The sequence below is a fragment of the Scomber japonicus genome, chromosome 10, assembly GCF_027409825.1.
Source record: "Scomber japonicus isolate fScoJap1 chromosome 10, fScoJap1.pri, whole genome shotgun sequence".
NCBI lineage: Eukaryota > Metazoa > Chordata > Actinopteri > Scombriformes > Scombridae > Scomber > Scomber japonicus.
This window is the reverse complement of record NC_070587.1, coordinates 34,712,741-34,727,740: the sequence shown is the minus strand read 5'-3', so window position 1 is coordinate 34,727,740 and position 15,000 is coordinate 34,712,741. Positions and strand designations below refer to the sequence as shown.

Sequence of the window (15,000 nt, the reverse complement as noted above, 5' to 3'; positions counted from 1 at the left end):
GTTATTACGTTATCAGCTTCTACAGTCCTTAAAGACTAAATTCATGTTTTAGTTACATAAAGAAATCTGCTGTTTCTGCACAAACTGTATAATTATTAAAACTAAATTAGTAAAGAAGATAAATGGTTACTAATCAAACATCGGGACTATAATTAATTATTTCTTCTCATCAATGAAATATACGCCGTTATCATTGAGTGGTAGAGCGGGTCGTCCACCAATCAGAAGATCGGACGTTCGATTCCCGGCTCCTGAGCAATAAGTTCAGTCCATTTAGCACAATGACACATCAATGTACTGTCTTTTAAAGGAAATGTGATTCTGGTTGCTTTATTCCATGTAAATTAAAACTCTGAGTTCAACCCTGTGAATCATGCGCTTAGTGCTAACGGGCCGATAATGTAATAACGGCCGATAACGTAATAACGGCCGATAACGTAATAACGGCCGATAACGTAATAACGGCCGATAACGTAATAACGACCGATAACGTAATAACGGCCGATAATGTAATAACGCCCGATAACGTGATAATGGCCGATAACATAATAACGAAATAATGGCCGATTACGTAATAATGACCGATAACGTAATGACGGCCGAAAACATAATAACGACCGATAACGTAATAACGGCCGAAAACTTAATAACGACCGATAACGTAATAACAGCCGATAACGTAATAACGTGATAACGACCGATAACATAATAACAAACGATAACGTAATAACGGCCGATAACGTGATAACGGCTAATAACTTAATAACGGCCGATAACGTAATAACGGTCGGTAACATGATAATGGCCGATAACGTAATAACGACTAATAACGTAATAACGGTCGATAACCTAATAACGGCTGATAACATAATAGCGGCCGATAACGTAATAACGACCGATAATGTGATAACGGCCAGTGTTTCCCACACATAGACTAATCCGTGGCGTTGCGCCACAGATTCAACACCGGCCGCCACATATTGTGTTTGGTTATTAATTATTTTTTTAACGCTATTTAAAAAATACGCATCGTATTCGTTAAGCTGCATTTCCTTTCCCCTTCCGTCTCTCTCACATAGCCTACACACACTAACACACAGAGCCCCTCCCCTCCGTGCACACCGCGTGTGTCTCCATCATTTTATTAATCCCTCCCCCCCCCCCGGTCGGCCAGTTTACCAAAACCCCCCCACGCCGGCCGCTGGCGTACCACCACACATTGCCTTCAGATCTGTGGGAAACACTGACGGCTAATAACGTAATAACGGCCGATAACGTGATAACGGCTAATAACGTAATAACAGCAGATAACATAATAGCGGCCGATAACGTAATAACGGTCGGTAACATGATAATGGCCGATAACGTAATAACGACTAATAACGTAATAACGGTCGATAACGTAATAACGGTCGATAACGTGATAACGGCTGATAACATCATAGCGGCCGATAACGTAATAACGACCGATAGTGTAATAATGGTCGGTAACGTAATAACGGTCGGTAACGTAATAACGGCTGATAACGTAATAACGACCGATAACGCAATAACGGTCAGTAACGTAATAACGACCGATAATGTAATAACGGCCGATAACGTAATAACGGTCGGTAACATGATAATGGCCGATAACGTAATAACGACTAATAACGTAATAACGGTCGATAACCTAATAACGGCTGATAACATAATAGCGGCCGATAACGTAATAACGACCGATAATGTGATAACGGCCAGTGTTTCCCACACATAGACTAATCCGTGGCGTTGCGCCACAGATTCAACACCGGCCGCCACATATTGTGTTTGGTTATTAATTATTTTTTTAACGCTATTTAAAAAATACGCATCGTATTCGTTAAGCTGCATTTCCTTTCCCCTTCCGTCTCTCTCACATAGCCTACACACACTAACACACAGAGCCCCTCCCCTCCGTGCACACCGCGTGTGTCTCCATCATTTTATTAATCCCCCCCCCCTCCCCCCCGGTCGGCCAGTTTACCAAACCCCCCCCACGCCGGCCGCCGGCGTACCACCACACATTGCCTTCAGATCTGTGGGAAACACTGACGGCTAATAACGTAATAACGGCTGATAACGGCTAATAACGTAATAACGGCCGATAACGTGATAACGGCTAATAACGTAATAACAGCAGATAACATAATAGCGGCCGATAACGTAATAACGGTCGGTAACATGATAATGGCCGATAACGTAATAACGACTAATAACGTAATAACGGTCGATAACGTAATAACGGTCGATAACGTAATAACGGCTGATAACATCATAGCGGCCGATAACGTAATAACGACCGATAGTGTAATAATGGTCGGTAACGTAATAACGGTCGGTAACGTAATAACGGCTGATAACGTAATAACGGCTGATAACGTAATAACGACCGATAACGCAATAACGGTCAGTAACGTAATAACGACCGATAATGTAATAACGGTCGGTAACGTAATAACGGTCGGTAACGTAATAACGGCTGATAACATAATAACGGCTGATAACGTAATAACGGCTGATAACGTAATAACGACCAATAACATAATGACGGCCGATTATTACGATAACGTAATAGCAGGGTTAAACTCTTGAGTTCAACCCTGTGAATCTTGCTCTTAGTGCTGAGACTCTTTTTTTGTCACCGTTAACCCTTTAAAAGCCAGACCAAGACAAAAGCTATGGAAAAATTATTTTTACCTTTAAATTACCTGTATTATTATTTTTTTTGCATTTTTTGGTTTATTGTGACACAAATAACAACAAACACTTTTTTTTTTTAACTGACCACACAGTTTTATTTTTATAAAGATCTGCCAAACGGTTGAGCCGGCCACTTATGGTAAAAGTGCATTTTCTACAAAAATCATAGATTTTGATGTTTTAAACTGAAATAAAACTCAGTTTTGCTTATGCTTACATACTTAACACCTTTGTTGGAAAATGAACAATACACAAAACCAGATGATAAATCTAAGAAAAACAAAAAAACGTAATGCAAAATGTCAATGTCTTGTCCATTTCCTGTGTTGGCCATATGCTCATTGTAGGCAGGAATGAGTGAGGGGCATGGGATGGCTATCTTTGCCTTAGCCTCTTTGCTCCACCGCTTGACGGTCGAAAGAGGCTCGACTCCACAGGCATTGCTTAGAAGGCTGACACATTTGTTGTCAAAACCATTTGACTGCGACGATCCCTTCAGAAGATCTGTAGTCAAAAGCTCCACGCCCTTTCTTCATCAGCTCCTTATCTGTCATCAAGGGAGTTCCCCCGGTGCGGTTGGGCCGAACAGTGCCGATGCACTTGACACCCACTGCTGAGTGGACATTCTGGATCAAGCTGAAACTGGTGAAATAGGTATCACAGAAGACGACTGAAAGCCGAGGCAAAGCTATAGTTTTGCAGAGCGTTGTCACCACTTTGGCCCCTAGAAGTAGCTCCTGCTCCTGCTCACTTCGGTCAATGTTGAAAAACGTGGATGCCCCTTGATAGAGCAGCATGTCATGAATGATGCCAGAGGAGCTGGCCCGGCAGAACAGTTTAAAACCCCACTTGTCTGGTTTGTTTGAGATATACTGGCGGAGAGTGCCTGCCCTTGTGCCCTTATATGCTACCATGACCTCATCCACACTGTGCTTGAAGGTGGAAGGGATCTGGAGGCAGTGCTGACGAAGCATCTCGAAGAGTGGGCGGATTTTGTAGAACCTGTCTGGACTGTCATTACACTGCTGATTATCACTGAAGTGAATAAAGCGGCGTAACTGCTTGAATCTATTCTTTGACATGATGTCAGCTACCAAGTCGAAATGTGACTCTCTGCGCCAGTAGTCTTCCATGGCTGGGAAGTTGAAAACACCCATGAACAGTAGCATTGCCAGGAAATCTTCTATCTCTTCACAGTTTGTCTTGATTGGATCTCCCAACTCCTGGGCAGAGTAGAGGTTTGTATGGTGAGTGATATGTTCTATTATCTTGTCAGTGAAGAGTGTCTTGAAATACTGGAAGGGTGTCTTCACTTCATCTGGGGCTTCAAAGCTTGGATCGGGAACCTGGAATGGCTCAATATCTTGTTTCTCCCAGTTACTCTCTCTGCCTTTCTTTGGGCCTGAACTAGGGCGAGGGATCTCCTCTTCTACCTCCTCCACGGATATTACTCTCAGGGTGTTTTTCCCTCTTCTCTTCCTACAGGGAGGTGGTGGCGAAGATGTGCTTGTGGGGGCTTCCTCTTCATCCAGTGACTCAAAGGGACATGCTTCTGCTAGCGTGGGCAGATAGTCTGGATCGAGTATTTCGTCGTCATCATCACTTAGATCCTCCGCGTCTGATTCTTGGGGATTTGCTGGTATCACAGCCAGACGATTGTGGGGCCTTGTTCCATAAAAAAGTTTAGCATCCATCTATCAATTCTAAAATAGAAGGGAAATTGAAATGAAATACATGCTAGAATGTTAGAATTATGTTAGTTTGCAAATATCTGAGCTGAAATTAGGAGTACTACTACTAGTAGTAGTAATACTATGAATCTAGAGGATTGAGGATTGATTTTCTTTCAAAATGGCTCTGAAACTGTGAAAAAATCATAAAGCTAATCACATATCCATGAAATAAGAAGTACTACAAGTATTAGTCATAGTACCATTAATATACCAATTATTTACCATGTTTTCTTTGAAAATATCTCTGAAACTGTGAAACAATAATGTGGCTAACTTTTACTATACAAGGCCAATTCAACCATTTGGTTACACGTTTTTCAAAAAAATATTTAGACCCTTTCTAAGATTTTTTTTGTGCAACAACTTTCATCATTCTGTTAAGCAAGTCTTCTGATACTATAGTATGTAAAAATAATATGCTTACCTCCGAAAAGTTGACCAAAATCACCAAAGATCTGAGGAGTGAATTTTCCAATTTTCACTTCCTGTTAGGAAGCCGATTGAAAAACCATGCTGAACAGCAACACAGTGGCATCTAGTGGTTGTTTTGTGCATAACATCTGCTAGCCAAATGGTAGAGATGGTTCAATCAGGTGAAAGTTTTTTTATTTTTTTTTTTCAACATGATATCAAGTCTCAAAATGTGCTCTACCAAACGGTTGAGGGGGGCATAATAAAAGTGGATTCAGACGTTTTAGAAGCTAAACTGAGATTAAATGTGTAGGCGGGAAATAAACGTGGAAGTGTTGCTTGTTCAGATCAACAAGAGTCAAGAGGAGGAACGAGCCAATTAGACGACAGGAAGACTGTGTGTGGATGAGTGTGTGTTACTGTACTGTGTGTGTGTGTGACTGTGTGTGTGTGTATGTAGCTGTGTGTGTGTGTGTGTGTGTGACTGTGTATGTGTGTGTGTGACTGTGTGTGTGTGTGTGTGTGTGTGTGTGTGTGTGTGTGTGTGTGTGACTGTGTGTGTGTGTGTGACTGTGTGTGTGTGTGTGTGTGTGTGTGTGTAGCTGTGTGTGTGTGTGTGTGTGTGTGTGTAGCTGTGTGTGTGTGTGTGACTGTGTGTGTGTGTGTGTGTGTGACTGTGTGTGTGTGTGTGTGTGTGTGTAGCTGTGTGTGTGTGTGTGTGACTGTGTGTGTGTGTGTGTGTGTAGCTGTGTGTGTGTGTGTGTGTGTGTGTGTAACTGTGTGTGTGTGTGTTATTGTACTGTAAGCATATATTAGTATGTGTGTGTGTAACTGTGTGTGGATGAGTGTGTGTTATCGTACTGTGTGCATATATTAGTGTGTGTGTGTGCGTGTGTGTGTCCCTCCTCATTAAACCGAACATCAGGACAGCAGCGACTTCTTCTTCTTCTTCTTCTTCATCTTCGTCTTCATCTCCTCTCTGTGACTCTTCACACAAATTAACAGAAGCATGGAGGTTTAAAGAGGAAGTAAAGGTTCTCCGCAGCGCTCCGTTTATCTACCTGAGAGGAAACACGGAGACTTTTAATGAGCTGTCACACTCACAGCTTCATCTGCTCAGCCAAAGACCAGAGGAGGAAAATATATCAGTAAATTAGCAGCTGAGGAGATCTCACCTCTGAGTCCTGCACTACCGTCTCAGATGTGTGATTTCCTGCTGCACGCCTTATAAGGGATGAAGGAAAGATGGAAGGAAGGAAGGAAGGATGGACAGAATGAAGGAAGGAAGGACGGACGGACAGATAGAAGGAAGGGCAGAATGAAGGAAGAAAGGAAGGAAGGAAGGAAGGAAAAATGGAAGAAAGGGATGAAGGAAAGATGGAAGGAAGGAAGGAAGGATGGACAGAATGAAGGAAGGAAGGACGGACGGACAGATAGAAGGAAGGGCAGAATGAAGGAAGAAAGGAAGGAAGGAAGGAAGGAAAAATGGAAGAAAGGGATGAAGGAAAGATGGAAGGAAGAAAGAAAGGACAGACAGAATGAAGGAAGGAAGGAAGGACGGACAGATAGAAGGAAGAAAGGTAGAAGGAAAGATGGAAGGAAGGAGGGAGGAAAGAAAAGAGGGAAGAAAGGAAAGGAAGGAAGGAAAAATGGATGGAAAAATGGAAAAAAGGGATGAAGGAAAGATGGAAGGAAGGAAGGAAAAATGGAAGAAAGGGATGAAGGAAAGATGGAAGGAAGGAAGGAAGAAAGGGAGGAAGGAAGGATGGACAGAATGAAGGAAGAAAGGGAGGAAGGAAGGAAGAAAGGATGGACAGAATGAAGGAAGGATGGAAGGAAGGAAGGACAGACAGATAGAAGGAAGGACAGAATGAAGGGAGGAAGGAAGGACAGACAGATAGAAGAAAGGACAGAATGAAGGAAGGATGGAAGGAAGGAAGGACAGACAGATAGAAGGAAGGACAGAATGAAGGAAGAAAGATAACAGGAAAGATGGAAGGAAGGATTACACACACACACAGTTACACACACACACAAAATCAACTAAATTTGAGTGGGACTGTTTAGTTGTGCTGCTACTACAGTAATTACGGTAGTCTAAAGGCATTTGTTTGGATTTGACTGCACTGCCGTAATTACTGTATTAGCAGTGCACCTTAATTTGAAAGGCAGATTGTTTCATAGCAGGATAGCTGAGGTTGAATTTTAACATTTTTTAGAGTTCAGTAGGACAAAATGTGTTCTTAAAATAATAAATGTTGGAGTAGAGTTGATTCTTCTTCTTCTACAATAAGAGGAAGTCATATTCACTCAGTAAGTCAGCTTTTATATTTAGATTATATATTAAGAAAAATGTTCTTAGCTCACAGTTCAGGATTAAAAATGTGAGGGTGTTCTGTTCTGTAATACAGGAACACACACACACGCACACACACACACACACACACACACACACACACACACACACACACACACACAGTAAATGGCCCACTTGCTCCTCCATGAATATATGAAAACATTAAATCACCAGAGTGAGAACTGGAGCACGAGGCTGTGTGTGTGTGTGCGCGTGTGTGTTCTGTATATTCATGAGCTTGTGGTCTTCTTCTTCTCTCTGTGAGACTGTCAGCGCTCCGATCAGACCGTCCTGGATTCAGTCCTGATTTATTCTCTTCCTGTTGCTCGCTCTGCTCCCAGTGCTGCTGGTTCCTCTGGTTCCACTGGTTCCTCTGGTTCCTCTGGTTCCACTGGTTCCTCTGGTTCCTCTGGTTCCACTGGTTCCTCTGGTTCCTTTGGTTCCTCTGGCTCCACTAGTTCCTCTGGTTCCACTGGTTCCTCTGGTTCCTTTGGTTCCTCTGGCTCCACTAGTTCCTCTGGCTCCACTGGTTCCTCTGGTTCCACTGGTTCCTCTGGTTGGTTCCTCTGGTTCCTCTGGCTCCACTAGTTCCTCTGGCTCCACTGGTTCCTCTGGTTCCACTGGTTCCTCTGGCTGGTTCCTCTGGTTCCTCTGGCTCCACTGGTTCCACTGGTCCCTTGAGTCCTCTGGGTCCTCTGGTTCCTCTGGTTCCACTGGTTCCACTGGTTCCTCTGGTTCCTCTGGTTCCTCTGGTTCCTCTGGCTAGCAGCTGAGATCAGCTGAGCGTCCATGTTTCTGGTAGAGGTGGTGACTTTGATTGACAGGTGACACTTGGTAGGGGGCGGGGCTTCAGCGTTTGGTAGCAGAGAAAGAGGCTGATTTTTACACAACTTTGAAGCCTAATTTCATATATTTGGTGATTTTTTTAATCATTCAAATTTGGCAGGGTGGTTAACAACACACTTTTCTGTGGTATGTCAAACTCAGAACACATATTTATTCTTACTTTACTCTTCACACAGACTTTAAAATTAAAACATCCAAGACTGAAGAAGACAGGAGAATAATTACAATGCCAATAAAATCTGTTCTGATCTTTTAATTCTCTGTTTCCAGCTGTGAGCCACAAACTAAAACCTGTTTTCAGATTGTGTGAAATCTCATTTATAAAAACAAAGAACAAGCTTTTTGATCTTCACAGCGGTCATTAAGAGAGAGGCGTTCCTGTTATTTTGTCCACAGTGCACCGTGTGGGACTGGGACTCCAACGGGAAACACGACTACATCGGAGAGTTCGAGGCCACGTTTAAAGAGATGAGAGGAGCCATCGATGGGAGACAGGTATGATGATCTTTCTTTCCTTCCATTCCTTTCTCCCTCCCTCCTTCCTTCCCTCCTTCCCTCCCTCCTTCCTTCCTTCCTTCATTCCTTTCTCCCTCCCTCCTTCCCTCCCTCCTTCCTTCCTTCCTTCATTCCTTTCTCCCTCCCTCCTTCCTTCCCTCCTTCCTTCCTTCCTTCCTTCGTTTCCTTTCCTCCCTCCCTCCCTCCCTCCCTCCCTCCTTCTTTCCTTTTTTCCTTCCCTCCTTCCTTCCTTCCTTTCCTCCCTCCCTCCTTCTTTCCTCCTATCCTCCCTTCCGTCTGTCCTTCCTCCCTCCCTCCTAATTTCCTTCTTTCCTTCCCTCCTTCTCTCCTTCCTTCCTTCCTTCCTTCGTTTCCTTTCCTCCCTCCCTCCCTCCCTCCTTCTTTCCTTTTTTCCTTCCCTCCTTCCTTCCTTCCTTTCCTCCCTCCCTCCTTCTTTCCTCCTATCCTCCCTTCCGTCTGTCCTTCCTCCCTCCCTCCTAATTTCCTTCTTTCCTTCCCTCTTTCTTTCCTTCCTTCCTTCCTTCCTTCCTTCCTTTCCTCCCTCCCTCCTTCTTTCCTCCTATCCTCCCTTCCGTCTGTCCTTCCTCCCTCCCTCCTTCTTTCCTTTTTTTCCTTCCCTCCTTCCTTCCTTCCTTCCTTCCTTCCTTCCTTCCTTACTTCCTTCCTTCCCTCCTTCCTTCCTTTCCTCCCTTCCTTTCCACCCTCTCTCCTTCTTTCCTCCTTTCCTTCCTTTCTTCCCTCCCTCCTTCCTTTCTTCCTTCCCTCCTCCTTTCCTCCTTTCCTCCCTCCTTCTTTCCTTTTTTCGTTCCCTCCTTCCTTCCCTGCCTCCTTCCCTCCTTCCTTCCTTTCTCCTCTTCTTTCCCTCCTTCCTTCCTTCCTTCCGTGCCAGGGGAATTTCAAACTAAAATCAATCTTAAACACGTTTAGCATGGATGTTATTGTCTCGTTGCTCATTAAATCCACGTATCGTTAGTTCCTGCTGGCTCATCGTGTTAATATTTATTTATTGATATTCTGATTGTATATTCATTGTTTAATAACTCAGAATATGATGAGTGGAAATGATGTGACTCATATTAAACCCCCACACTCTTCATATGTGACTGAATGGAAATGACACATTTCAGTAATATGAGATTCATATGGAAAGTATTTATTATGTTGCAGCCTCCAAGTATTCAGACCTTTTTATTGAACTCAGCTGCCGTCCATGTCTTTCTCTCCATCATTGAAATGCTTCTACACCTTCAAGCTGGTTCCTGGAGGGAGAGAGGGGAGCCAATTTTCCAGGAATCCCGGGAAATAGACAAATTTTAAAAGGCAACACTAGCTGAGCCCTGGGTCAGGGTTCGGGGGGGGCAGGGTTAGGGTTCGGGTCATTTCAAGCAACACTAAATGCAACGTGGAGACATTATGCATATATGGGTTCCCAATCCGACCATTTATTGTGTATTATTTTATCATTATTACTCAGTTTATGTTCATGGACATTATAATGAATAGGCTATGGGCTTAATATTAGTTTACATCCAGCGTGCTAAGTTTCTACAGTCTGTGACTGTGACCCTCATAAAAATAATATTTTACAAATCTGCATTATATAAACTAACCAAATTCGTTAAAGTAAGTCATTTGGAGACTTCTAAGTTATTAAACTAAGTCTTACTTTTACTGGAGTAATCTACCTCGTTCTGTCATTGTACGTCTTGCTTTGAATTAAAACCTACTGAGTGAACTCTCCCGTTCTCTCCTATGAACGAGTCAGACGACAACGTGTATCAAACATGAAGCACAGTGAAAAAATAATAAATTACGTGACAACAAGAGGAGGACCAGAACTGAAGCTCTGAGTCGGCAATAAACAGCTGATTACAGGATGACATCCTTCCTTCCTTCCTCTTTTCCTCCCTCCCTCCCTTCTTACTCCTATCCTTCCTCATTCCTTCCTTCCTTCTTTCCTTCCTTCCTTTCTCTTTTCCTCTCTCCCTCCCTCCTTCCTCCTTTCCTTTCCTAGCGATTAACTATGGAAATTATGCAATTAATCTCGATTAAAAAAATTAATCGTTTGACAGCCCTACTTTTAACATAAACAGTGAAAATTGAAGGGGGTGTGAATCCTGTCCATATGCATTGTATGTGGGACTTAATGGTAAAATGGTGAACTGCTTCCTTCCTTCCTTCCTTCCTTCCTTCCTTCCTTCCTTCACTCCTTCCTTCCTTCCTTCCTTCCTTCCTTCCCTCCTTCCTTCCTTTCCTTTCTTCCTTCCTTCCTTCCTTCCTTCCTTCCATCTTTCCTTCTTTCCTTCCTTCCTTCCTTCTTTCCTCTTTTCCTTACTCTTTCCCACCTTACCCCTTTCCTTCCTTCCTTCTCTCCTTACTTTCTTCCTCTTTTCCTTCCTCCCTCCCTCCCTCCTTCCTCCTTTCCTTCCTTCCTTCCTCTTTTCCTCCCCCCCTCCCTCCTTACTCCTATCCTTCCTCATTCCTTCCTTCCTTCCTTCCTTTTCTTCCTTCCTTACTCTTTTCCTCCCCCCCTCCCTCCTTACTCCTATCCTTCCTCATTTCTTCCTTCCTTCCTTCCTTCTTTTCTTCCTTCCTTACTCTTTTCCTCCCTCCCTCCCTGCTTCCTCCTTTCCTTTCCTAGCGATTAACTATGGAAATTCTGCGATTAATCTCGATTTAAAAATTAATCGTTTGAATGCCCTACTTTTAACATAAACAGTGAAAATTGAAGGCGTGTGGGACTTAATGGTGAAATGGTGAACTGCCCCTTTAGGCTGATTAACCAGCGTTAGCCTGCAGCTGCGACGCTAACGGCTAACAGCTAACGGCTAACGGCTCATTAGCCCTCAGGACAGTTTAAACAGAAATGAGCTGATCTCACTTTCAGGTCTGCATGAAAACACCAATTAGCAGCGTGAGGTTTAAAAGCTCAGCGACGGAGGAAAGAAGAGAAGAAGAGAGTTTATATTTATTTATTTATTTATTTATTTATTTGGACAGACGGTGTGATGTAATTACTGCTCACTGTCAGAGGAGGACGAGCTGATGAAGACGCAGCTGTCAGAGGAGACGCTCATTAAACTGTTGAATTAAAGGAGGAGGGAGAGGGGGAAGAGGAGGGTGAAGGGGAAGAGGAGGAGAAGGAGGAAGAGGAGGAGGGGGAAGAAGAGGAAGAGGAGGAGGAAGAGAAGGAGGGGGAAGAAGAGGAGGAGGAGGGCAAGAAGAGGAGGAAGGGAAGAAGAGGGGGGGAGGAGGAGGAGGAGGAGGAGGGGGAAGAAGAGGAGGAGGAGGTGGAAGAGAGGAGGAAGAAAAGGAAGACGAAGAGGAGGGGGAGGAGGAGGATGGGGGGTGGAGGAAGAAAAGGAGGGGAAAGAGAAGGAGGGAGAGGAGGAAGAGAAGGAAGAGGGGAAAGAGATGGAGGAAGAGGAGGAGGAAGAAAAGAAGGGGAAAGAGGAGGAGGAGGAGGAAGAAAAGAAGGAGGAGGGGGACGGGGAAGAGGAGTAGGAGGGGGAGGAAGAGGAGGAGAGGAAGAGGAGGGGAAAGAGATGGAGGAAGAGGAGGAGGAAGAAAAGGAGGGAAAAGAGGAGGAAGAGGAGGAGGAGGAGGAGGAAGAGGGGAAAGATGGGGAAGAAAAGGAGGAAGGTTCCTCAGCTGTCTCATTATCAGTGATGAGGAGTCCAAACATCTCCAGAGTGAAATAATACCACACCTTCATTAACCCTTCCTCCTCCTCCTCTTCCTCCTCCTTCATACCTTCCTTCTTTCCTTCCTTCTTTCTCCCTCTCTTTCTCCTCTTCCTCCTTTTCTTCCTACTCCTATTTCCCCTTCCTTCCTTCCTTCTTTCTCCCTTCATACCTTCCTTCCTTCTTTCCTCCTTCCTTCTTTCCTCCTTCCTTTCCTTCATTCTTTGTCCCTCCCTCCTTTCCTCCCTTCCTCCATCCTTCCTTTCTTCTTTCTCCCTCCCTCCTTTTCTTCTGTTCACCTTTTTATTTCCACCGCTGACACACGACTCTGAGCTGAAGCCTCCAGAGAGCTTCCTCTTCCTCTTCGTCTTCGTCGTCCCACTCCGACTCAAACACAGTCGCACGGTCGCCACGGTTACCACGGTTACGCTGTGAATCCTCGGCGGTCTCGTTTGGGCAACTGAAGGATTGTGTTTATGTGCTTCATGAATATAAAGCTGCGGTTCAGGCCAGATGTTCACCGTCTTCTGTCTGCAGCTGATTTAATCTCATTACTGCTTTAACTTGAGATTATTCTCCACGAACTCGATTAATCGTCCAGCGTTTCTGTTTCTGCTCTATGAGGCATAAAAGGTTTGAAATGGGTAAAAAAAAAACCTTAATGGACTCTTCACATCTCCAGCTCTGTATTTATACTCTGAGTCAAACTGAGTCAAAACGCCTCATATTACATTCATTACAGTAAACTACTAATATTACATTCATTACGGTAAAATACTACTACCCTTTTCCTTCCTTCTTCCTTCCTTCCTTCCATCCTCCGTCCATCCTCCCTTCCTCCCTCTTTTCCTCCCTTCCTTCCTTCTTCCTTCCTTCCTTACTTCCTTCCTTCTCTCTTTCTTTCCACCCCCCTGCCTTCTTTCCTTCCTTCCTTCATTTTTTCCTCCACCCTTCCTCCCTACCTTTCCTTCCTTCATTCCTCCCTCTTTTCCTTCCTTCCTTCATTCCTCCCTCTTTTCCTTCCTCCTTACTTCCCTCCTTTCCTTCCTCCTTCCATTCCTTCCTTCCTTCCTTCCTTCCTTCCTTCCTCCCTCTTTTCCTTCCTTCCTTTCCTTCCTCCCTCTTTTCCTTCCTTCTTTCCTTTCATTACGGTTAACTACTGATATTATTGAGTTTGAAGGATGATGAAATCTGTCTGAGCTCTCTTTTCTGATGATGATGATGTCACTTCCTGTTCTGTTTGTTTGTGTTCAGGTTCAGTGGCCGTGCATAAACCCCAAATATAAAGTGAAGAAGAAGAATTACAAAAACTCTGGGATCGTCATTCTCAACCAGTGCAAGGTGACTATTATCTGTTCCTCCCTCCCTCCCTTCCTTCCTTCCTTCCTTGCTTCCTTCCTTCCTCCTTTCCTGCCTCCCTCCTTCTCTCTTTCTTTACACCCCTCTTCCTTCTTCCCTCTTTTCCTTCCTTCTTTCCTTCCTTCCCTCCCTCTTTCCTCCATCCTTCCTCCCTACCTTTCCTTCCTTCCTTTCTCCCTCTTTTCCTTCTTTCCTTCCTCCCTCCCTACTTTCCTTCCTTCCTTCCTTCCTTCTTTCCTCTGTCCTTCCTCCCTCCCTCCCTCTTTTCCTTCCTTCCTTCATTCCTCCCTCTTTTCCTTCCTTCCTTACTTCCTTCCTTTCTTCCTTCCTTCCTCCTTTTCTGCCTCCCTCGTTCTCTCTTGCTTTCCAACCCTCTTCCTTCCTTCATTCATTCCTTCCTTCAATCCTCGGTCCTTCCTTCCTTCCTCCCTTTTTTCTTTCCTCCCTCTTTTCCTTCCTCCCTTCCTTCCTTCCCTCCTTCCTTCCCTCCTAATTTTAACTGATTTAATAAATGGATCATGTTATGTATCAGTGAGAGGCTCCATCAGAGTTGCAGCTTCCTACAGACTCTAACAGGAAGTAGTGATGTAGCTCTGAGCGTTTCCCTCCAGACGCTGCTGCTCGCTCTGCCTCAGAGTCTGGAGGGAATCCAGCCGGCGGAGGAAACGTCTGATAACATTTAACCTGATGACACTCGACACGTGAAGAGCTCTCACTTTAGAAACCGGTTAACGCTCGTTTGACTAGGAGGCGAAACACATTACTGAGCTGGTCTGAGAAGGACGGGAGGTAATTTACACTTGATGGATGAGACGTCTGAGAGGAAAGGAGAGGAGGAAGGAAAGGAGAGGAGAGGAGGAGGAAAGAAAGGAGAGGAGGAAGGATAGGAGAGGAAGGAAAGGAGAAGAAGAAGGAAATGAGGAGAAGAAGGAAATGAAAGGAGGAAGGAAAGGAGAGGAAGGAGGAAGGAAAGGAGAGGAAGGAGGAAGGAAAGGAGAGGAGAGGAAGAAGGAAAGGGGGAAGGAAAGGAAAGGTAGTGAGGAAAGGAAAGGTAGTGAGGAAAGGACAGGAAGTGAGGAAAGGACAGGTAGTGAGGAAAGGAGAGGTAGTGAGGAAAGGAAAGGTAGTGAGGAAAAGAAAGGTAGTGAGGAAAAGAAAGGTAGTGAGGAAAGGAAAGGAAGAATGAAAGGAGAAGACGAAGGAAAGGAGAGGAGGAAGGAAAGGAGAAGAAAAAGGAAAGGAAAGGAGAGGAGGAAGGAAAGGAGAGGAGGAAGGAAGAAGGAAAGGACAGGTAGCGAGGAAAGGAAAGGTAGTGAGGAAAGGAAAAGAAAGGTAGTGAGGAAAGGAAAGGACAGGTAGTGAGGAAAGGACAGGT

At 44.4% G+C, this 15,000-nt stretch overlaps 1 protein-coding gene across 1 annotated transcript in view; it reads left to right on the top strand.

Moving 5' to 3' along the window:
- Positions 1-15,000, top strand: part of cpne4a (copine IVa) — a 46,958-nt gene that overhangs the window by 13,524 nt on the left and 18,434 nt on the right. The window contains exons 7-8 of the mRNA XM_053327345.1: positions 8,464-8,562; positions 13,521-13,607. Of these exons, the coding sequence (XP_053183320.1) occupies positions 8,464-8,562; positions 13,521-13,607 (186 nt within the window). The remainder of the gene's footprint in view (positions 1-8,463; positions 8,563-13,520; positions 13,608-15,000) is intronic.